Source organism: Strigops habroptila, chromosome Z (genome assembly GCF_004027225.2).
Source record: "Strigops habroptila isolate Jane chromosome Z, bStrHab1.2.pri, whole genome shotgun sequence".
NCBI classification, from domain to species: domain Eukaryota; kingdom Metazoa; phylum Chordata; class Aves; order Psittaciformes; family Psittacidae; genus Strigops; species Strigops habroptila.
Window position 1 is genome coordinate 14,478,843 of NC_044302.2, and position 22,652 is coordinate 14,501,494.

The window sequence follows — 22,652 nt, forward strand, 5'->3', positions numbered from 1 at the left end:
CAACTAGCAAAAAATGTCAAACAGAACCCAAACATGAACATCCAGTTTGTCAATCATTTTCCTTTTAAGGCTTTTTTTTTTTTTTCCTCAAAGGGCAGTGAAAAGCAATAGCAACAGGGCTAGCAAACACAAGACCTACTGCATTTCATCCCATCTATTAAAGACAAATGTGAATACTCACTCCCAATACAGCAAAGTAAAGTAAAACAAACAATGCCTTCTAGAATAAATAGCTAATGGTAAGACAATGCCAGACTTTAATACACCATTTATTTTAAATAAGGTAGTGAACTGTACAGACTTCTAGTATGTTTTCTGTTTCCATATCAGAGTGTAGTTGACTCACCATATCCTCAAACTCTTTAGAGAAGAGTCACTGAAACAGGCTTCTAATACTTTTGAGGATCTGGGCCTAAGGATAATCTCTAATCATTCCATCTGATAATGGACATCCGATGTTCCATACAGATTTCTTAACAAGACCAGAGAGCTGGAAACAAGCTGACCTCAGCAAGCAAACGCCAGTCCCAGGCAGCTGATCACACACAAGTCAGTGTAGCCCTCAAAATATCAAAAAGTATTCAGCCAAGTTTCTGTCAAAGACCAGGAGACAAAACAGAGGTAAATGTAGACAGGCTTAATTAGGTGAGAGTAATAAATGAATTTAGAAGACTGCAAATAATTACTGTGTATTCATACGGAAAAAGATGCTAGATTGCCAGATTTCTGAAGTGTTTATCTACTGTTAAAAGGCACCAGTACATCTTTTAAATCAAATCTGTGTGCAGTTCCAACAGTCTAAATATCAGATCTTAAGAGAAACTTTTACTACACGAAGCCAACTATTTCTGTAGTATTTTATTAATCCAACTTGATGGATTTTATGTTCCTTACCCATACTTACCTCATCATGAATCAAAATAGTAAGAGCAAGAGTTGTCTTAATAGAGCAACCTCTGACAAGAAAGTTAAGACAGTGCACAGTAAATAAAACTGTATTTTAATGGGTTACAAAAGTAGTTAATAGCCAGCCTACCTCCCCAACCACATGTCCACTACCACCAGGTTTGACAAAGATCTCTTTCCAACAGCTTTTCAGCTTAATCTATTCTCTGTGTCTATGCTCTGGAACACAAATACCATATACATTCGTGGTTAAATCTTTCACATACAGACGGTCTGTGGAAAGCCCAGTATCCTTCAAAAGCCTTTCTGGCTAGGGAGTCACACCTGTAGGAGACTGTTTGCATTGTAACGTCCGTCATGTCACTAATATACAGAAATCAGTTCAAGACAGTTCCTTTAGCAACAACCAAAAGCCATGAAGACAAGAAACTGAGCATCAATGTGTCAAACTTTGAGCTAATGCAAAAAGCAGAAGTTGGGTTGCTTTGTTTTTAAATTTGCCAGGTATTCTCTTAATGACAAATATAAAAAGACTGAAAGCATCTCATTCTGACTGCCTTTTTTTTAAGCAAATGGTCTGGGTTTGTAATTAAAATACTGCTTAAGATAATACCTTCTTTGTACTGCAAATAACAAATACAAAGATGCAATCAAGTTTCTAAGCATCTCTAAATTTGAAGCGTGAATTATTATTTTGTTTAAATTCGGAAAATTCTTAGTAATTGTTCCTTTTTGGTAGAAGATAACTCAAAGTACAACAACATCTTGACTTGTTTTTAGAGGAGCTTTCTTTCCCGATACATCTTTCAATAGAAGTACTTCTTTTGAGTTCCGTACATTCACAAAATAGCTCAATTAAGAACAGCATCACCAATGAATTGACTACTGGAAAGAGACAAAATTTACCAAACATACAGAAATAGAAGTTTTACCATAGCAATTATGCATATCAAAAGATGACACCGGTAATTAATTTTAAAAAGATACAAAAAAGAGAAAAACCTGAATTACAGAAAAGAAAGTCATATTTATTTAATGAAAAACTAGAAGTTAATAAAAATTAGCAAATACACAAAAAATATACACAAACAGCAGCAATACTATGTAGTGACTTACAAAGAGGGGACAGGGAGGGAGGGAAGCAGTGGCCAGAGACCAGACCACTCAACATGGCTTGTCAGTCAAAGGGGGGAGGAAAAAAACACAAACAAAAACACGAAACAGTATCCTTTTCAACAGTACAATCAATCTACAAACAAGTTTTTAGAATTATTTTACAACATTTTCTGTAGAATCAATTCTTAATACAAAAGATGCCCGTTCTGGGTGTATATATATTTTCAGTGGTTTACTGTTGACTTATTTTAAATATATTAGTGTTACTACATGCAACTGCTGCTTGTAATTTAACAGCCTTTCCTTTTATTTACCTTCATATATGTCTACCCTCCATCTACCAAATAATTTGCCTGACAGTCAAAGATGGTTACCCTAGTTTAGGCTAAATTAAATGCAACGGTTTAAACACTGGCCTCAAGAGGTTGGATTGCCATTTCAACACATGGATATAGTTACATTGATGCCTAAATTGCCATTTTCTGCAAAGAGCTGTGCAATGCTGGTGTCAAAGACTAGACAGTCACTATTCATAATGGCTGTTGCAATTCCCTCATGGATAGATCGAGGAGTTGCTTCCCAAGTTAATCGCCGTCTATGACCATTTAACTCCAGTCGATAAGCAAAGTTTTCTGCTTGCTTGCGGGTTCCTATCAGCTGTACAATTGCAAAGAACTGCTGATGACCATCATACTTCTCCTGTTTCTCCAATACTAACATAAAATGAAAGCCAAAACAAGACTGCATCATAACCCAGTCAACAGCACCAGGAAGATTAATGTCTGTAGCAAGGAAGACTATATCTTCTCCCTGAAGTGTTGTAATGGACTTATGTTGATGCATCAGGTGTGGCATTACAGCATCCAGAGAACCTTGCCATTTACAGGAAGCACCAGGACATGGACAGGAATAAGGCCTAAACTCACACAGCTCCTCATGGTCTGCTTTTTCTGTGTGTGGCAAAGTTATCTCACATCCGGAAGAGGCATATTTACATGGGAATAGTACAGAATTGGCAACTTTCTCCATAGCCAGGTTACGAATGGAACCAAGTGGGCCTCGGCAAGTTGGACAGCACGTAAGTTTGGGGCGACAGTTGCTACAAACAAGATGGCCACTCTGACACTGAAGAATTGGTGGAAGCACATAGTCAAAACACACAGGACACTCAAAGAGACTAGCCAAGTCATTATTGGAAGCTGTAGTGCCTGTCAGCGCAGGCACCCTCTGTGATGGTGTACACTTTGAAGTACCTGTGGGTAGTGCTGTAGCAGTCTGACGGCTCATTTCTGCAACAGAACAGAGAAAAAAGAATGAGCACCCAAACACATTTGATTTTCCTCTGCATACAGATTTGTCTGATTTACAAAGAAACCTCAAAAGAAACCAGATACAACTGACAGCGAAAAACCCCCATGTAATACAAACTGTGGATATGTTACATGGAGATATTCAGTTGTGCTGCATACAACACAAACACTTGTACGAGAGGCAGATGTAACAAAAGTGAAGAAGTTCTTGTAAATATTCTGAAGTAGAATTTACTTAGTGGAAGCTGCAAGGTAGACGAGTAAAGATACACTAAAAACGGAACTGAAATCCTCAGTTTGTTGTTGGTGTTTTGTTTGGGGGGGGGGAGGGTGTGTGTGTGTGTGTTAATATTGCGTTTACAAAATACTCCACCCAGGTCACTGGGTGTAACAACTGGGAGCACTATGAAGCAATTCTAAGGCTGAATTTTAAGTTGCTGTATATTTAGTCACATGAGAAACCAGCCATGATTTTCCAGATATGACCTTCTCAGCAACCATGTTTACTGTATATTTTGTGTTTTAAATTGAAAACCAGTATCAAGGAAAACCACAGCTCAGAGATCACTGCACTGCTTTGTTCCCCAGGACAGGGCACTGATTCTTCATTACTCTCTTACTAAGGCTTGAAAAGTGCATCCATTGCTTCAACTTCCTGAACTAAACCACCTGTGAAGATACGAGAAAAGAAAACCCACGAATTTTACTGAACTTCCCAAATAAATTAAAAAGATTGAATTTGAGAATTAATTTTAACATCTTAGAGCTCAAACGTTCCCAGTAACTTGAAGAGGCACTGCTGTTGATTAAGTTTCACAGTCAGTGGAGTTCACACTGAAGTTTTGTCCTTTCAAACATCCCTATACAAAAGCTGAGACCTGCCTGACCAAGCACCTTGCTCAAGCATTCAACAGGCCAGTTAAAGTACCGATGGATGCACCCCCCAACTCTCCTCCTTCCCGTGCAGAAGAAACTACTAGTACTATCAGAAAAAATAAACACTCTGGTTTGAAAAGATAAACCTTGCCATCCTAAGTGAAGGAAGTCAAGTTAAATGCTAACCAAAACTGGCGTCTGTTACACAGCAAAATCCTCAACGACCTTAAGTGCTTCCCTGCAAGTACACCAGCTCTGTATCTGTCACATATTTATAAAGCTTTCAAAATAAACCTCATCCTTAATCTCCTTGCTATTTGACATGGGAATATTAGGCAATAGGCAAGCTTCCCATATTTAGCATCATTTCACCCACAAACTTACTCATACTTGGACTAGCATGCAGCATACTGTGCATGCTTTTGCAAGATGCGCTGTTCAGTGCATGCAGCAAAGGAACTAAGAGACTCCAACATAAAATAAACTTATCCCTTGACATCCAAAAAGTAATCAGACCGGCAATTTCAAACTCTTCTCCAGAAGCACCTCTCTCCCCAGTCGAGAGCTAGAAAAACAACGAGTGTCTAAGATCCAGTATTTGGTCACATGCCCAACAATAGCATCACCTCACCCCTCAAAATCTCTTCCTTCATCTCAAGCTTCTTGGACTAGAGATAACCAGTTCCCATTTTTGGGGAAAAAAAAAAACCCCAAACCAAACAATGCTGGACCTTAACTGATACTGTAGAGATACGACAGGAATGTTTGTATCTTCTGGCTTCACTTCCCTACCGTAAGGCATTCCAGCTTAGATGAAAAGTTTATAAGTTTATTTGATCTGTGACAAATCAAACAGATGTTCTGGGGAAGCAATGCCACGTGAGCTTGTTGCAAGGGGATTCAAATGGTAAAGGCTTCTGTGGGAACTGAGCACTGCTGTTGTTTTTCCCCAGCACTCGTAGGTGGGAGACTCATTATGACACGCTGCAGTTCTACAGTCTAGAACAAATTATACACAGAGAGTAATGCAACACGGGAGAACAAATTCTGATCACGGTGTTCCCTTGGAAAGAGCTTAGAATCACAAATTGGTTTGGGTTGGAAGGGACCTTAAAGCTCATCCAGTTCCAACCCCCCCCACCACGGCAGAGACACCTTCACTAGACCAGGCTGCTCAGTGACCCATCACATGCATATTCATGCCAAATTCTAAGCGTGTTTCTCTTCGAATATTGTAAACATACACATTTCAGAAACGATTGTGTGTGTTTCATCTTCCCTGAATCAACAGGTCCTCATGCAGGGATCCCCAGTAACCCACAGATAACACTGGCGAACCCACTGCGTTAGACCAGTTCCCTTGGCAGTCTGACAAGCTGGGTGAGCTTTCCTTAATTACACCTCTTAGGGCCCATTCAACAGTTAAATTAAGCAACCTACAAACTTTGCAGGAGACCTTATGCACAGAGGTACTTCCCACTCAAACCTCCTAAGCCTCAAAGTACTAAGGAAAAGAATCATAGTACTAGGGAGAACCATACAGCCCTGTTCTACCGCTGTTTCTGTGTGTGACCAACCTTCACACACACCTTCCACAACTGAGGACTGTCCAAATGAGCAGAGAATGAAATTGAGCAGGAATCTGTGAACCAGGCCATTGAGATCAGCACGCAAGGAAGAAACTGGATAAAGCTATAAACAGTAATTCACCAAGCCTAAACCTGCCCAAAGCCTAAATTTTCGTCACTCTTGTTAACACAAAGATGAATAATAAATCATAATGGAAAAGTCAGAAGTTAATTTCTCATAGCTATCTTGAAAACTACAAGTTAATCACAAGCACAACTCTTAACAGTACAATATATTTAACCCACCAAACTATCAAAAACATACAATTAGAAACCAAGTAAAAATAAATACAGAACTGGAAATAAAATACATTTTTAATTACAAAAGCTTTACTACAGGTAAAACCCCCTAATATGCAATATATGTTACTATCTCTGCTTGCATACAGTGGGACTAAGTCTCTAAGCAACACTGACAAACTAAGGCCAAGTGTCACTGTCAAAGTACTGTTTCCTACAACACAAATTATTCACAAGATTGTACAAATTAAAACAAAACAAAAACAAACCAAGAGGAAGAGTGAAAAGGGAAAAGTGCATTTTAAGATTTCCTAGTTCTAGATCAAGAAAAACTCCGTCCTTGACGACACCAGAATGCACCGAGATATTGACGAAACTGTTCTCAACACGGTTCTGGGGAGAGGTGAGCTGCCCGCACCGCCGAGGCCTCCAGAGGGACATGATTTCGGAACTCCTACAGAACAGCTTACGGTCCCGCGCACACCGCGAGTCACAAATCGCTACCTTTCCCCTTGCTGGCGCTACTTCCCGGCAAGCAGGCACACAGCACTCCCTTCCACGAATGCGGCGAGCTGGAGGCCGGTCTCCCCGTCATGGGGCGCGGAGGAGCTCATCGCGTGTCTCCGCGACCGGCGGCGCCCGGGGCTGCGCAAGGTGCCCGGGGCTGCGCAGCGTGCCCGGATCCCTGGCGGGACCCCGCGCAGCTCCAAGCGCCGCTCTCAGCGCCCCATTTACGGCCGCGCACGCTCCGCATCCACCGGCTGCACCCACGCTCCGGCCCGGCGCCCCAAAATGGTTCCCCCAACCGCCCTCCCGCCGCGGGCCGGCCGGGCCGGGCTGGGCTGGGCTGGCTCCTCCCGCCGGCACTGCCCCGCGCCCGGCTGCGGGCCAGCGGCTGAGGCGGCGCGGCCCACACCGGCCATTGGCTGCCCCGGGCGGCCCCGCCCGGCCGCAGAGGGGAGGGCGCGGCGGCCCGGCTCGGGCGCGGCGCGGGCGGCCCCCGGCGGCCGTTCGCACCCCGCGGAGCGGAGCGCCCGACCCCGGCCGCGGGAGCGCGGGCAGCGCCTCAGCGCAGCGCGGACACCCCGAAGGGCCCGAGGCGGCCCTGCTCCCCGCGCACAGCGCCTCCTCCGCTCGCAGCCGTACACAGAGCTCCCACCAAGATCGGTACGTGCTTCTCACGTGCCACAACCAGGTCTCTTCAGACAGACAGATGGATTTGATCATCTCCCCCAAATAACTGTTTCTAAAAGCTGCAGATTACATTCAAAACATGGATTTCTCTTCCCGTTGCTGCTATTTCAAGGATACTGCTCTAATTAGCATTTTCGACTGTATATCTGTAAAGCACCCATTCAACATGAGTTTTCACCATTTCTGTAAAGCAAAAGCACACTAAACTCAAGGAAAAGACCAACAGATTTGGAATAATGTGACAGTTGAATGTCCACATGGACTACTGAAAAATTACAACAGTTTAAGGATAAAGGAGTTGGAAACCAAGTCAACACACTTGCATGATGCACACACTAGGCTCAGCAAAGCTTAGGCCTTATGGAATACAGATGTAAGGATGGAGGTACAAGTGGAGGTACAAGTTCCAGTGGAGGCAACGGAAGAACATACTGCAGTAAATTGTTTTGGTCACATAAGAAGGCTATGGTATCAGGATGAAGACAATTATCTTTGAAAATGCTTCCCTCCTACTTGAAATTCAAACCCTGTTCAAGGAAGACCATGGAAGCTTGTATTGGCATTCTACCACGTGCAAGTAACACCCCATCACTAGTAACAAAAACTACTGGGTCAACACAAGGCATGCTTCAGCCTCACCCCCAAATGCCCAAAATACACCATCCCCACCTGCTAAGAATCAAGAAAGTTTCCAAGCAGCACAGAAAAGCTGAAGAAAACCAGCACTGAAATGGCTTTGGAGAAACCAAGAGCATATTCTGAAGTGTCTAGAACACGCCCTGGGCTCTCCCTCCTGTAGCAAAGCAGCTGTCCCCAAAACAAAACCACTAGCTCCTCCACAGGTCAGTGAATGCTCTGCTACACTGTGATGTAATGTACGATGGCTGAAGAGGGGAACACGCAACCAACCCACTGTTTAAAAAGCACAGCTGAGGAGCAGGCATAGGAAAGCAGGTTCAAGAGAAGCTCAAAACAATGATGTACCTTGCGTGCCATGGAATTAACAGTACGCAGGAAAGGATCGATACCCTGTCAGCAGCTCATCTTTCAAAGGTGTTGGCTTCAGACACCACTCTAGAAATCACCTCTCCTGCCTTGCACCGAAATACGGGGGGTACCTTTGACAAATTCAAGTCAACACCACCCACATCTCCAAAATCTTCACCCTCATCAAATAGATTAAGACTTGGGTTTAACATTTTAATTTGCTTTTGAGGGAGTATCTGAATATTAGTTTTGGGGAAAAAAAACCCACAAAACTCCTGCAGAGTCATCTAAATGGCTGGAAGGGGGGAAAAACCCTCTGACTCTATAATGCTGAGGAGTGGTGTAAGGACAGGATGTGCCTTATCACAGATGGAATAAAATCTTTTTTTTAATCACACTTCAGAACTAATTGAATTCAGAGACTTCCACTCAAAATGCATTCTTAATGCATTACAGCCATCAACAAAGTAATACAAATATCTTTCAACTTTTTCAAGTCTACGTTCGTATTTCAAAAAGACTTTTTTAAAACCAATCCCCTGTTACAGAGCACTGCAAACGAGAATATTTCATGACACTGTTTCAAGTGGTAAAAAACACCGACAGGTTACTTTTTCCACGATGTGATAGAAGCCAAAGAGTGCCAAAACCTAAGAGTTCAACAACCTGTTGAAAATACTCATTAAACGGGTGTAAATAAGAACTTTAAAAGAAGAAAGATTAGCCAGTATCACCAGACACTTGTACAATTTAATATTAGTAACTTCTGTAAAATATCATAAACAATAAACTGAAAATACTGAAGAGCGACCAATATTTCTTTGGCAGCAGCAGCAGGTTTCATGAACGCAACAAAGAAATGTGTGTATATTTAGAAATAGGACTGTGTGCACATGTACAAGTGTACATTAAGTACGTACCATGGGGCCAAAGAAGCTGCAAGCGTTACGGATACAGAAGTCCCAAGTGAATATTATCTCAAGAATGAAGGTAATTAAAAAGCACAGTTGGCTCTGATTAGAAAGGGGCACTGGTGCACTTTAAGTAGGGAGCTTTCTCGCAATTTTAAAGGAGCATTAGATTAATTTTTATCAAAAATTCTTAGTATACCATACTTTTTGTATCATGGCTGCTCAGTTGTGAAAAGTCTTAAGTAACTGAGGTAACATCTACAGCTCCACAGAAAAGCCAGCTTTTCAACTACATGTACTTACTATTTCTGAAAGTTATCCTCCAACGAATCTACCTTTCCTTGTCCCCTCTTGCACTCATAATCATCAGTGTACAGCAAAACAGAAGGGAAAAGGGTTTTAGCAGGCTCTAGTGAAAATATTATATATTAGCCTCACCACCACCAAACCCACACCTCAGCAAACGAACACATGTAACATTAAGTGCATTATGTACAACTATCCCAGAGAATAGCTTGTGAGTATTTTTTAATTAATATTTTTAATTTCTATTTAAATTTCAGGACACTTGAGGGCCCAAGGTTTTTCCATTTTGAGGTCTACCAATCCATCTCCCACAGCTCTCGGATGACGTCAGAGCACAAAGGCCTGGCATGGTTAATATCAAATGCATGCCTGTTCCTGCAAATGTGACGACACTGGACACAGAAAAGTACATCCTGGCTTATCCATCACCTCTCTACCTACTGGACTACTTCAAAACTTCCAGAAGATAGTTCCTGACATAAATTATTAACCAACTACGAAACACAATTTAGTCTCTATACTCCCTGTTTTGATTCATGAATTATGAATTTTTTCAACCCTTCCAGACACTGTTTTCTTTAGTGCCCTTAACTATATGCTATTTATTATTTCAGACACCTCAGGGCTTCTCATTTCATGCACAACAGCCAAAAGCCAGAGCAATCCATTGTAACAGATTACAAAGCAAGCCCCCCAAAAAAATTAAAAAATTGAGGCAAGTCACATGATGATTTCCTTTTCCAAAATACCACCCGTCCAGTTTTTCTCCTTTTCATACAAAATTACAACAATTTCCATCACCTTGTAGTGACCCAGCCTGCCTGGAAGTGCGGGTAGTTTCCTTCTTGCACCTCAAGACACTCCCTACAAACCCTTCTTCCCAACCATCAGGAAAGGAAATCCCAATGGATTTATATAATCATGGAATCAATCATCCTCTTTGTGGCTACCTCTGCAGTGAACCACCAGACCGTAAGGCTCAGTGTTCTGATGCTATCAAATATGTTCTCGTGTACACAATACGATAACCAATTGAGTCACTGCTAGTGGGCAATCCAGGTCTTCTCCAAATTCAACACATACTGCATAGCAGATGCAGATCCAAACAGCACTATGTAAACACAAACAATACTATTATGCCGATCAAATTATAGTGACCTGTTTCTAATCCAATACAAAAACTTGAGCCTTGGCTCGTGCCATTTTGACTTCTGCTTCACCACTATCACTAACTATTTTGCCAGCCTATCAATGCCAGAACATAAAACGCAGATGTTTTTCTAGCTACCAAAGTTTTTCTTTCCAACAACTTCAAAATGTAAAATTAAGAAAGAACAGTGTCCTAGAGAAGATATACACCACCACATAAAATTCATATTAGCAAGCAACTACTACCATGACTACAGCATTCATTTTTATATCAAAGAACTTCATCACTGTAAAAAAAGTAACGCATACTGTAGCCAAACAGAATTTTCCATACTCTAAATAATTAAGATCCAAGTTATCATGGAATCTCAGAGACTATACTGCTATGATACTCCAGTCTGGCAAAGAAAGACAAGCTGAGGAACAAAGTTAATAGAAAAAACAACTAACTGATAACCCCCTGAATTTCATTCTAGAATGAACACTAGAAATGCCTGATCAATAACAAAAACCTGAGTTTGGACCACTCATTCCATACTGTATTACCAGAGAACATCCCAGCTTTCGTATGTCTTGCAATTATAAGAAAACAGACCATAAACAAATAATAAAGCAAAATAGGATGTGCATCTCCCCCATCTTCTAGAGATGGAAGGAGAGGAAGCAGGACAGAAAGCAAAAGGTAAGGGAACTACAAAGGAAATTCCTTAAAATTCCAGCTATATTAAAACCAATTTATCAAACGCCACTACTAGGAAAAGAAAATGCAGCAATATTTTAAACAAACTGGTATAAGCAATAATAGCAAAAATTAGATACTAGAAAAAAATTCTTCCCTGTGAGGGTGGCTGCCCAGAGAAGCTGCGGCTGCCCCATCCCTGGCAGTGTTCAAGGCCAGGTTGGACGGGGCTTGGAGCAACCTGGAAGGTGTCCCTGCCCTTGGCAGGGGGTTGGAACTGGATGAGCTTTAAGGTCCCTTCCAACCTAAACCAGTCTGTGAAAGTTAAGCCACAAACTAGCCAGTGAAACAACCTTTTTCATTTTATAAACAAAAATACAGAGAAAAAGAATTATTCTTTAAACACAAATCAAAACCAAACACTTGCATTAAAAAGATCATGGACCACTTCCAAATTGGACTTCATCATATTTTTCCCTTTGAAAAACAAGCAATTTATCTCGCTGACACTGCTGAATCCCATCTACTATAGAAGCGTGACGGTGGTGCTACAAAAATACTGCTCAAAGCTGTATAGTGCACACTGCTGCAGTGTACTGAAGCAGGGCTCTGTGACAAAAGGCTTGTCTTCTCTCCATTCACTAGCTCTGTATCCTCAGTGCCAGGAGTCAGTCAATGGCCAGAGCCTTCCTTTTACATAGAACACCTGAACCTCTAGCATGCCTACAAACAGAACCTATACCATGATAAAACTATGGTATGAACTAAAACCAGCAGCTGTCCTACACCAGCCTTCTCAGATACCAAACTGAACATGCCTTTTGGCAGCCTCCTGTAGTTTGACCACAGAAAAGCTAACTGAGATAAAGCAGAAGTTAAGGTTTCAAAATAAAGATAGGAGAAACCACTGAATCTAACAAAGAAAAACTTCATATGAAAATACAGATAACTCTATGAAAACAGTAAATACCAGGGAAAACAGGTTTTATTTTTTAGTAATATTTAATTTCCTTTCACCGTGCACAGAGCACACTGAACTGAGCTGCATCAGCATCATCTTCCAACAATAGTTCAGCCCAGTAATTTCTATGAACACAGGTAGCCAGTTACCTCTTCAAAAGTTCCAGACATAGCATGTTGCAATAAAAAGGCAGGCAGGCATACAGGAGGATCAGCTACAAAGTGAGTTAGTAACAGCACCAGAAAAAAAACCCAGCAAGTTATTTTTCATGTCACATATACTACCATGCAGAATTATGTAAAGCAAGCAGCACTTGATTCCGTTCTATAAGATTTCATAGATGGGCTCTGTATACAACTGCACTCTATTAGTTCAAGAAAAAAAACCACAAAACAATCACGACAACAAAAAAAAAAGAAAACAAAAAACCAAACCCCACCAAAACTCTGTAAATATTAACAGCAAATCCTACCGAGTGTGACAATTTGGGGGCTGTGGCTCTTTCCTCAGCCTGATTTTGCAAAAACTATATTCTCCACTGCATACTGTAACTGCCATGCAATATTGCATCACCATTCCTATGTCTGTGGCAGACAAGGGAGGAGGGTGTGGCGTGGAAGCGCCTACCTTAATTCAGTAAGGCTGAACTAAAAGAAGAACCTGTACTTTGATGTGTCTTCACGTACAAAATCTTTCTGTGATAACTACTCCCATTCAAATTCAAGACCTATTTTATGCTCAGTATTTTTCCTGCATAACTAAACAGTTAGGGAGCAGACCATCAGAATAACCAGACCTGATCAAGGAGGACCTGGCTTATAAAAGAGACTGATCATGACACAGAAAGCCGCTCTGTAGGAGCAGTCAGAACAAGCTTATGTATGTTGACTATTTTTATTAAAATCTCCCCATCTTGTGCATTGCTGAGGCCCATACATATTTCCATCTTAAATAACAATTTATTCTTGCCATCCTTAATTTGTTCTGTACTCCTGTAGGCAGCCCTGGTGACAGTGGAGCCCTGTGAAGAATGGCAGTCTGACCTGTGGAGGGCAAACATGTAGGGGTGGGCATGGAGAACTGAGATAACTGATTCCAGAGTACAGATCTGGGTGCCCTAAGGTATGTCAAACATTAAATCTACACGCACGCACCTCCAGCAGCACAGAGTAGTGACACTGGAAGCCTAATTTAACTCATCAGAAATTATTAAATTTTCAGATCTTCTTGTACTAACCTACACAGAATCTCCAGTCATTTTGAGGCACAACATAAAGAAAATAAAACACACAACATTTTAAATGTAAAGAATCAACTGCATATTTTTTAAATGGTAATTTCTACATTTTGGAAGTAAGATTTTCCTACTATGGATACCCAATTCAGGTAGAAAATAAAGAGCACTGAAATTATTTACACTGTAACAAATTTAAGACCTTTGTAAAATAAATGCAAAAGCAGAGTGGTGCTTTCACATTTCTGATGGTTCCAAACTTTTCAGTACTTCATTTCTTTGAACTCCCATCTGCTGCATGTCTTGGGTTTCTAGCATCCATTCTTTGAAGCACATATGCTTCCATTAAACCCAATCCAATTTACTGAAATGACTTGTTTTTCCTCACTCCTCAGTCCTGAATCAACTGTTTCTGTAGTATTGTTACACAACGATTCAACTGCCACCATTAAAAATCTTTTTAAAAATCATTACTATAATGTTACTCAAATTCCTAAACTTGGCTACTGACAACTCTACCATGGTTGCACTCCTGCACAGAGCAACAGTCCTACCGCTTTTCACGAAAACGTTTTAGCAGGTTTTAGAATGTGGCTTTATCTCAGAAATAAGAGCACTCTTCCAGCAAACATTGTCAACCTAACGCACAGCAAACAGAACTGGGCTGAACTGATCACTCCACAGACGACCATGTCACATGAAAAGGCTGAGCATTCCTTGAAACCTAAAAAAAAATAAATATAAATATATATATAAGGATTAGTGATAATACAGCAGTATTGTGTAGCATGGGCGACATGGGGTTAGCTCCTGCTCTGTCACAAGTTTCTGAGTCACCACAGGCAAGTACTTCCCTGCCTTTCACAGGTTTTTCAAACATTTTTTACATGTTCTTCAGACATTAGTGCCAAAGAGAATGAATTAACTTGATAAGGATACTAAATTAACTCTGTAGACCCTATCTAAATTTACTCAAGGTTAGTAATAAGTAAGTATCATTATACACTAAAGGCCACCATGTTAAATTATTTAACATCTCAGTTTTTACAGTCAGCAACAGTCAAACTTCAATCATTGTTTACTTTCCAACTCCTCACATATGGGTAACTGCCCTCTATTCATTCAAGTATTTTGTACATCAAAGAGACAAATTAAGGAGACATGGCATCTCCCTTCTCACTAATTCTATTGTATTAGGCCAATCTGAAGGCCTCCTTCTGTGACTTCAACTCCATACTGACATTTTATGGAAAGCAAATAAAGTAACCTTTCTTTAGAGGGATCCTTGTATTACCAAAAAAAAAAAATGCCTCAGCTTTCTTTGTGAAGATCCAACTACCCAACTTTTGAAGCAAGTGATTCAAATTCAGCAGAAGAGCAACTCTCAGGCAGGAGAATTCTACGTTCTTTAATGGCCACTGAATTCTGACTAGGCATATCTCAAATGCTAAGCAGAATGCACTCACTATTTCACGTATTTGTATTGCCTGGGAAATGGTTCATAGCATGCAAAATTAAAATTCAGCCATAACTGCTCTGAAGTCAGGCTTGAGTCTTCATCATAAAATAAAACACAAGACATTATAAATGGTGTGAAAGTGACAGGAGTAGATGCATCTTTCTGCTACTTTATGCTCTCTTTATCAGCACTTTTTAAATTCAACACCTATGACTATGTCCTTCTTCACAAAATATTGTCCTCTCTTCTGTTACGTAGTTAAATCAAAACTTGAGCCTATGTTGCAGTGCTGAACCTCAAACATCAACTCCTAACAATGACTCGCTATCCAGAGGGCAACTGTAAATTTAAGTATTTTTTAGCTGCCTTCTTTTACAGGAGTTTTACAAAAATATATTGGGTTAGAAGATCAAGCATTCAAAAATCAGGAAATAAAAATTCAAAGTTTCACAGGCAACCCTAAGACTACTTCCTCATATGCCTATTAAGGAACTCCCTTTATTAATAATCTTTTTTCTTAAAACTCAACTCCTTTAGAGAAAATGAGCACCATATACATCCATGGAAGAACTGTGATTGTACAAAGAACAACAACTTTTCCTTAAATGGAACACTGGATTTTAAAATAAAGCTGTTATGCGCAGCAGCTGGTTTTAATATGCATAAAAGTGCTCTTAAACTTACTGCTTTACAGGTGCTCTTTTAAAAGAATGTCCATCTCAACTTCTATTATGGAATGTGTACCTTTTATTTGTAAAATTTCCTTTCTAATGATTATACTTGACTTAGCACAAAGCCAGGCTAAAATTTTATAGTACACCATCAACATCTGCCAGCCAAATTATTCCCCAGTCACACCTGTGCAACCAGTCTTCAAATTACATCCTTAACGTACTTGCATAATCACACAGATATGGGCCATGTAGTGATGAACCCTACACAAATTAACTCAACCGCATTGACACGTTCATGCACAAAAAAGGGGGGGAAAAATTCCTGTTCATCAAAGTAATTTTGTGACTCTAATGACTTTTTTTATATATATTAAACACATATATGTGCATATGTATTTCAAAATAAACAATCTGAAATCAAGAGATAAGCAGAGCATTCATAGCTTTTACAGGAAAGCAACTGTACATGCATATAAGGAGGAGGAACAGAACAAGACTTGAGGCTCATATATAGGCAAAAGTGAACAACTTCACGCAAAGTTAAAAGCTAACTTCAGTTAAACATGAGAAGCTTATCTTGTACACCTTACAGTGGGATTATATATGTATTGACACACAAATGCATACCAAAGCATGTTTCAAACATGATTTCTAAACCATTATTAGGTAATTTAAGAAGATTAAAACATCTGATTATAAGACTAGCAAATTCCGAGTCCTACACCTGGTCAAAAAATGCTAGAAGGTTGTGAGGTTTCAAAACACAAAACCACAAAAAGTTAAAGTCCATTTTCACATATCTGAGAACAGGATTAAGATCTTTGTTCTAAGGCGATGCACAAAGTTGTGCTGGGCAGAGAAGAGATTCAAAGCAGCCCTGTGGAGAAGGACTTGGGAGTGCTGGTTGACAAGAAACTGAACATGAGCCGGCTTCAGTGTTCACTCGCAGACCAGAAACCAGCTGTATCCTGGGCTGCATCAACGACCAGCAGGTCCAAGGAGGTGATCCTGCTCCTCTACTCTGCTCTCATGAGACCCCACTTGGAGTACTGTATGCAGTTCTGGTGTCCTCAACATAAGAAGGACATGGAGCTGTTGGAGCAAGTCCAGAGGAGGGCCACGAGGATTATCAGGGGGCTGGAGCACCTCCTGTGTGAAGACAGGCTGAGAAAGTTGGGGCTGTTCAGCCTGGAGAAGAGAAGCTGCGTGCAGACCTCATAGCAGCCTTCCAGAATCTGACGGGGGCCTACAAGGATGCTGGGGAGGGACTCTTCGTCACAAACTGTAGTGACAGGCAAGGGGTAAGGGGTTTAGACTTAAACAGGGGAAGTTCAGGTTAGATATAAGGAAGAAGTTCTTTACTGTGAGGGTGGTGAGGCACTGGAACAGGCTGCCCAAAGAAGTGGTGAATGCTCCATCCCTGGCAGCGTTCAAGGCCAGTCTGGACAGAGCCTTGGGTGACGATGGTTTAGTGTGAGGCGTCTCTGCCCATGGCAGGGGGTTGGAACTAGATGATCTTAAGGTCCTTTCCAACACAAACCATTCTGTGACTCTGTGATTATCTTTCAAAGAGAAAGTAGCAACAAACACTACATGTTTAATGGTTCTTAAACATCTTAATAGCACTTAAGAACTGCTCAGCTCTAGTATTTCTTCAGAGTTTTCAAATACCACTACGAATAACTGAAGAACAATCCACCAGATAGAGGCTCCACGACTCCACGCACGCACACACAGTATGCCAGGGTGCAATTCTACCACTTCTACAAATAAAAGCAAGCTGCCACCGAACTGAATGGTTGCGTCGCCTTTTACCTATTAGTTTTCTTTCTCTTTAAGGTAATATATTCAGCAAGATCAGCCTTGCACAACGACATGAGTGCTTACATTGGCACACCAGGAAGACACTGAAAACAAGCTGGCAATGGAGAGCCAGACCAGTCTTTCTTAGCTGTAAGCCTACACTTAGACTGAATCCATGCGCACCCACAATGACAGAGGACGACACCTTTTACAGCAGCACTGGCTTATACGTTAACAGGCAGCAAGCTGCTCTGGGAAGTAAACCAAGTCGTAGTTACCCATTCCTCACAGGTGATTAGTTTTCAACTAAACCTGGGACTAAAACTGGCCCATTTCACATTCACATTGGTGACAGCAACACTGCAAGTTATCACTGGCAGTCTGAATTGAAACTGTCTTTAGCTAATGCTGCTACAGCTTGCGCAGTGCTACATCTTCTGTTATTTCTTCTTTCCTAACACCAATGTGTTAACAGCAGCTAACCACTTCCTTCAGAAAAATCATAGGACACAGGAAAAACTACCTTCGCAAACCCACTTCAAACTAATACCTGCATCATATTTCAGCATAAAGCAATGTGTACCAAGACGTACAAAACAGAACTTGGAAACCTTGTATTTCAGTTGTCATCGTCTTGCAAAATACAGAGGACATAGAATCTTCCCTCATGAAAGACCTGTAATACAGACTAAACAGAAACAACAAAGGTAAGCCTTTTAATACACCTATATTTCTAAGTTAAACACCAGCTCTAGCAATTTTTACTTAAAGGAAATGATTTTCGAGCTTCCTCTCCACCAATTTAACACCAAATTGTTTTAAAATACTGCTACTCCAGTTAAAACCTTTTAAACTTTTTGACAATCTGCACATTAGCAAAATTTAACACACAATTTTACTTCATATATAGTTTTCCTTTGGCATATTTCATCTGAACATGTACTTGAAAATAACTCTTTAAAAAAGTGTGGCATTCTAAATGCTCTTCCTTGACAGCATTCAAAAAAAACCAAATCTTGAAAAGTCACTGTAGTCTTTCATCAAAGACTAAACGAATTTTTGCTCCATCTAGTACTATATGCAAGAACTTAAAAATATTAAAGACTTCATGTCATGCAAACCAATGTTCAAATAAGTGCTGTTTCACTTTAAAGGAGCTGATGACTAATTCCTTAAGCAGCAGAAGTTATCACTACACTCTCCTTGTTTTTCTTCATGTCTCAAGCGAGGTCATCAATTGTTACAAGAAAAGATACAAACCTGTTCCTAGATAAGGCAAACAAAAAAGGAAATAGTCAACAACTGTCTGTAGATAAACTTACTGCTCTTTTTACATCAATTTCCCTGTAGGAATATATTCACAGTAATTTTTAAAAAGGCATTTCCAGATGCAAAAGGACAAATACAGTCTTTACCACTGAAATAATATTTTACTTCCCCACCGAAAACAAAGCCAACCTCAGCTTCCCTATTCAGCTTCTACAAAGAGAAACAAATCAAAACCACAAGTGCACCATTTGGTTAACTGTAATTATCTAGCACTTTAGCTGATTAAAGTACTGTGGAATTAGTAACCAAATCTCTCATTATTCCTGTGATAACACAAAGAATCACCATTTTATAGATTAACTCAAACAGGCATGTATTTAAAAAGAGTTGTCCTGGTCATTATAGAAACACAGTAGGTAGTCTGGATTAGAACTAGAAAATATATATGTGTATGAAGTGTGGCGTAAAATTTAGGAGTATTAATGGGGCATTAATCTAGGATTTTTCTTTCTTTACCTAGTATAGTTAACAGCTAAACACACTATAGCATGGCATAAAACAACTCCCAAAGACTTCAGAAGATTTTTGTTATATGTAATTAAGTGCTAATAAGAGAAACCCAGGCAAAGCTGCTGTAACATCTCACTAACAACACAGTATTTACGCATATCTCTCCATTTCTAGTCCATGATGTGGTACTGTACACAGAAGACATACACCCAACTTGCCTTTTTATCATGATGTTGTACATTTAGGACATGAACAGTACTTACACTTTGAAAAAGAGTACGTTGCTTACACCAAATTCTCTTATTAATGAAACAAAGCATAGATATTAAGATAACAGTATGTTTCTACCTCTCGTGTATTTCTGTTAGAATCAAAAGGGGTATATCTTACTATTCTTTTTTAATCACAGAGTGGTTTGGGTTGGAAAGGACCTTAAAGCTCATCCAGTTCCAACCCCCTGCCATGAGTATCGACACCTCCACTAGACCAGGTTGCTCCAAGCCCCGTCCAGCCTGGCCTTGAACACTGCCAGGGATGGGGCAGCCACAGCTTCTCTGGGCAACCTGTGCCAGCACCTCACCACCCTCACAGGGAAGAAGTAATCACAACTAGTTGCTACTCTGATTTTCCTTCAAAAAACAAAGCAAAGAAGAAAAAAAAAATCCAGTAAAAATTATCTTCTGCATCTACAATGTTCATAATGTTAACTTCAGAGAAGAGACCCTAGGCTGTAGGTCCCAAGTGATGGCCGAGATGAACTAGAGCCTGCCAGCGTTCTTACTCCACTGCTGCTGCTCTCTGCAGCAGGTGGCATTAACTACCAACCAGGACTGGGGTAACTACAGTCAGCAGCTCTAAACACAATTTTCAATTTGGCTTTCTGCAGACTGAGTATATGCATCACAACTGCAGAACTGAGTTCCTTGCATGTATCCTTGCATGTATCCAGAACTTCAGATACCATTGATTTACCTTAACTCATCTGGTTCAGATTAGCTCCTGAAAATGAGACAACCATTAAAGCAAAATACACACTGATAGCCTATTTGGCAAAACTCAGAACTTTTAAAGCTGATAGACCACAAATACTACTACAAGCAGGAGGAAAAAAAAAAAAAAAGGCAAAGTGATTCTAACTTAAAAGAACATCACATTTCCCATAGGAGTTGTATATACAGTCTTCCAGAATGCTTCATGTAAGACGAGAGCTCATAAAACTATCCTACTTAAGTTTTCAGACCAAAAAGAGTTGCTTCTTATCTGAACATGCTCACACTCCCCCCTCTTCAACAACAGAGGCAGGTGTCTGACATCTGAGCAGTACCTCTTTCACAATTCACACTAAGCAGACGGCAGCAACTATGCTCAAACCTAAGTATGGAAATTACCTGTGTTATTTAAAATATTTACTTTCCTTAGTTCACACCTACTTAGCTGGAGCCATTGAATTTGTGAGCTAATTCCTCTAGTACAGTCTAATTAGACTACAGCATTAAAACCATACCAACAGAAACGATAGGTTAACAGACAAGATACTTTGTCATAACATGCACTTTCAGGACTAAAATGTTCATTATTCCATCGTTTTCAGAATTCTTGGGTCACAACAGATTCCTAAAACTATACCACTAACAGATAAATTTTATCCTTGTGCTTCCCTGTATAATTTTTCAGTGCCGTAAAAAGTGCTAAAACTATAGGACAACATCAGTTTCCATTTAAGTTCACACAATTATTTCTAGCACTCATTTTTTACACCAGTGTTATGGTGTAGAACAAATTATAAAAGCAGAACTAATCGATTTTTCCTTAGGAATGGCCCCCAAAGTTATTTTCTACAACAGATTACTAGCCCAGAGATCCATGTTTTATCCTAAAAGCCTCTATATTAGTCCACCTCTATTCCAATACCTCAAATCTTCTTGAAGACTAGCTTGAATAACTCAAGCTTGAGAAGAATCCCTTCCATTTTTCCTCCCCCTCTGGAATGCACTGTGCTAGCCTCAGAGTGAAACAGACAAGTGAAACTATGTCCCACACGTGGAATATTCCATGTCCTTCATGACCTAGTCCAATTAGCTATGAGCTTCCTAACATCCACTCATTTGCCACATTAAACAATTTAAGTCACTTTATCTATTTATTTAGCACATGAGTAAACCGTTTATTATAGAGGAAAGGTAGTATTCACCGAGACTAGTTGAAATAGAGACTGAAGACATAATATTGTAGAAATATTGCATGTTTGCAGCTACAAACGAAACGTGAGCTTATAATAAAAGTGCCACCAGTTCACTACCGGAAAAGAAACTTAGTTTTCCTCCCGAAAAAATACTTGGGATGCTTTGCCTTTCACTACAAACGCTATTGTTTCCTGTCCTTTTAAATCCGTGGAGAAGAGAAGAGAACTCCAGCCTTTTAATCTTATAGGGGAAGCCGTGGGATGAGCAAGAATCTCCCCCCGTCTTTGCTCTCACCGGATTAGAGAGAAGGGAGACAGCAGCCTTCCCGGCAAATGTCACAGAGGGGGACCCAGTGGCCCATTTACTCCGGCAACCTGTTTCCTGCGGCGGCGGGGCCCGCCGGGGCGCAGGCAGAGGGGCGCCGCCGGAGGCTCGCAGCGGTAGGGCCGCCCTCGCCGCCCTCCCTTGGCCGCGCCGGGGCCCGCTCCGCTCCGCGAGCACAAAGCGCACCGCGCGGCGAGGCCGAGCCCGACCCCACAAAGGGGCAGCTCCGCGGCCCAGGGCCTCCGCAGCAGCCGGGCCGGGCCGGGCCGCCGCCTCAGCCTGGCGCACAAGAGCCCAGCAGAAGGGCTCGCAGCCGCCGCGGAGCCGCGTCCCTCCTCCCCTAGGGACCCGCAGGCTCGGCCGGGGAAGAAGGTCCCGCCGCGCCTCGCTGCCCCGGGCCACGCTGCCTCAGACCCCCGCCGCGGGCGGCGGCGCGGGGCCCAGCCGCCAGCAGGAAACCGGACGCCCGTGCTGCGCTTAGGCCGCGGCGGGGCCTTGTCCCGACTCTCCTCTGCGGCCGCCGAGCCGGCCCTGCGGCCGCGCCGGGGCCTTCTGCAAGCGACGAGCGGCCGCCCCGCGCCGTAGCCCAGGCGGGGTGAGGGCCCCGTCAGGCCGGCCCCTCTCGCCCCTGCGAGGTCGCTCGGCCTCCCCCTCTGCGGCGCGCTCACCTGTGGGCGCTGGGCTGGGCGGGACCCCGCTGAGGCGGCCTGGCTCCCCCGATCGTGCGGGCTGCGGGGCAACTGGCTGCGGCGCTCTCACCGAGACGCTCAGTGCCCAGCCCCGACCGCCCGAACCGACCGCGCTCTGCCTGCCGCTCGCTGCCGGCTGAGGACACACCGCCACGGGGGCGCGCCAGCTGCGGCGGAGCGAGCCTGCCTGCCTGCCTGCCTGCCGGGCGCGCTCCCGAGGCGGGCGGGCGGCAGCGCGCACGCG

General features: G+C 41.9%; 1 protein-coding gene across 2 annotated transcripts; it reads right to left on the reverse strand.

Annotated features, from left to right (window-relative positions):
* Nucleotides 1–255: 255 nt before the first annotated feature.
* On the reverse strand, nt 256–22,619 carry SIAH1 (siah E3 ubiquitin protein ligase 1). Of its 2 annotated transcripts, none has more exons than XM_030512266.1 (2): nt 22,388–22,619; nt 256–3,311 (listed from the first exon to the last, which is right to left on the reverse strand). In XM_030512266.1, the coding sequence occupies exon 2, from the start codon at nt 3,307–3,309 to the stop codon at nt 2,461–2,463; it is 849 nt and encodes a 282-aa protein (XP_030368126.1). In that variant the 5' UTR covers nt 3,310–3,311; nt 22,388–22,619; the 3' UTR covers nt 256–2,460. The 2 variants fall into 2 exon arrangements, with proteins under 2 accessions (XP_030368126.1, XP_030368125.1); XM_030512265.1 differs by lacking the exon at nt 22,388–22,619 and adding an exon at nt 6,581–6,917.
* Nucleotides 22,620–22,652: the final 33 nt, after the last annotated feature.

Excerpts from the sequence above, each read along its gene's own strand:
- SIAH1 (XM_030512265.1), bottom strand. The coding sequence starts at position 6,671 with ATGACGGGGAGACCGGCCTCCAGCTCGCCGCATTCGTGGAAGGGAGTG. Across the intron at positions 3,312-6,580 it reads TAGCGCCAGCAAGGGGAAAG|AAATGAGCCGTCAGACTGCT; the intron begins GTAGCGATTTGT and ends GTTCTGTTGCAG.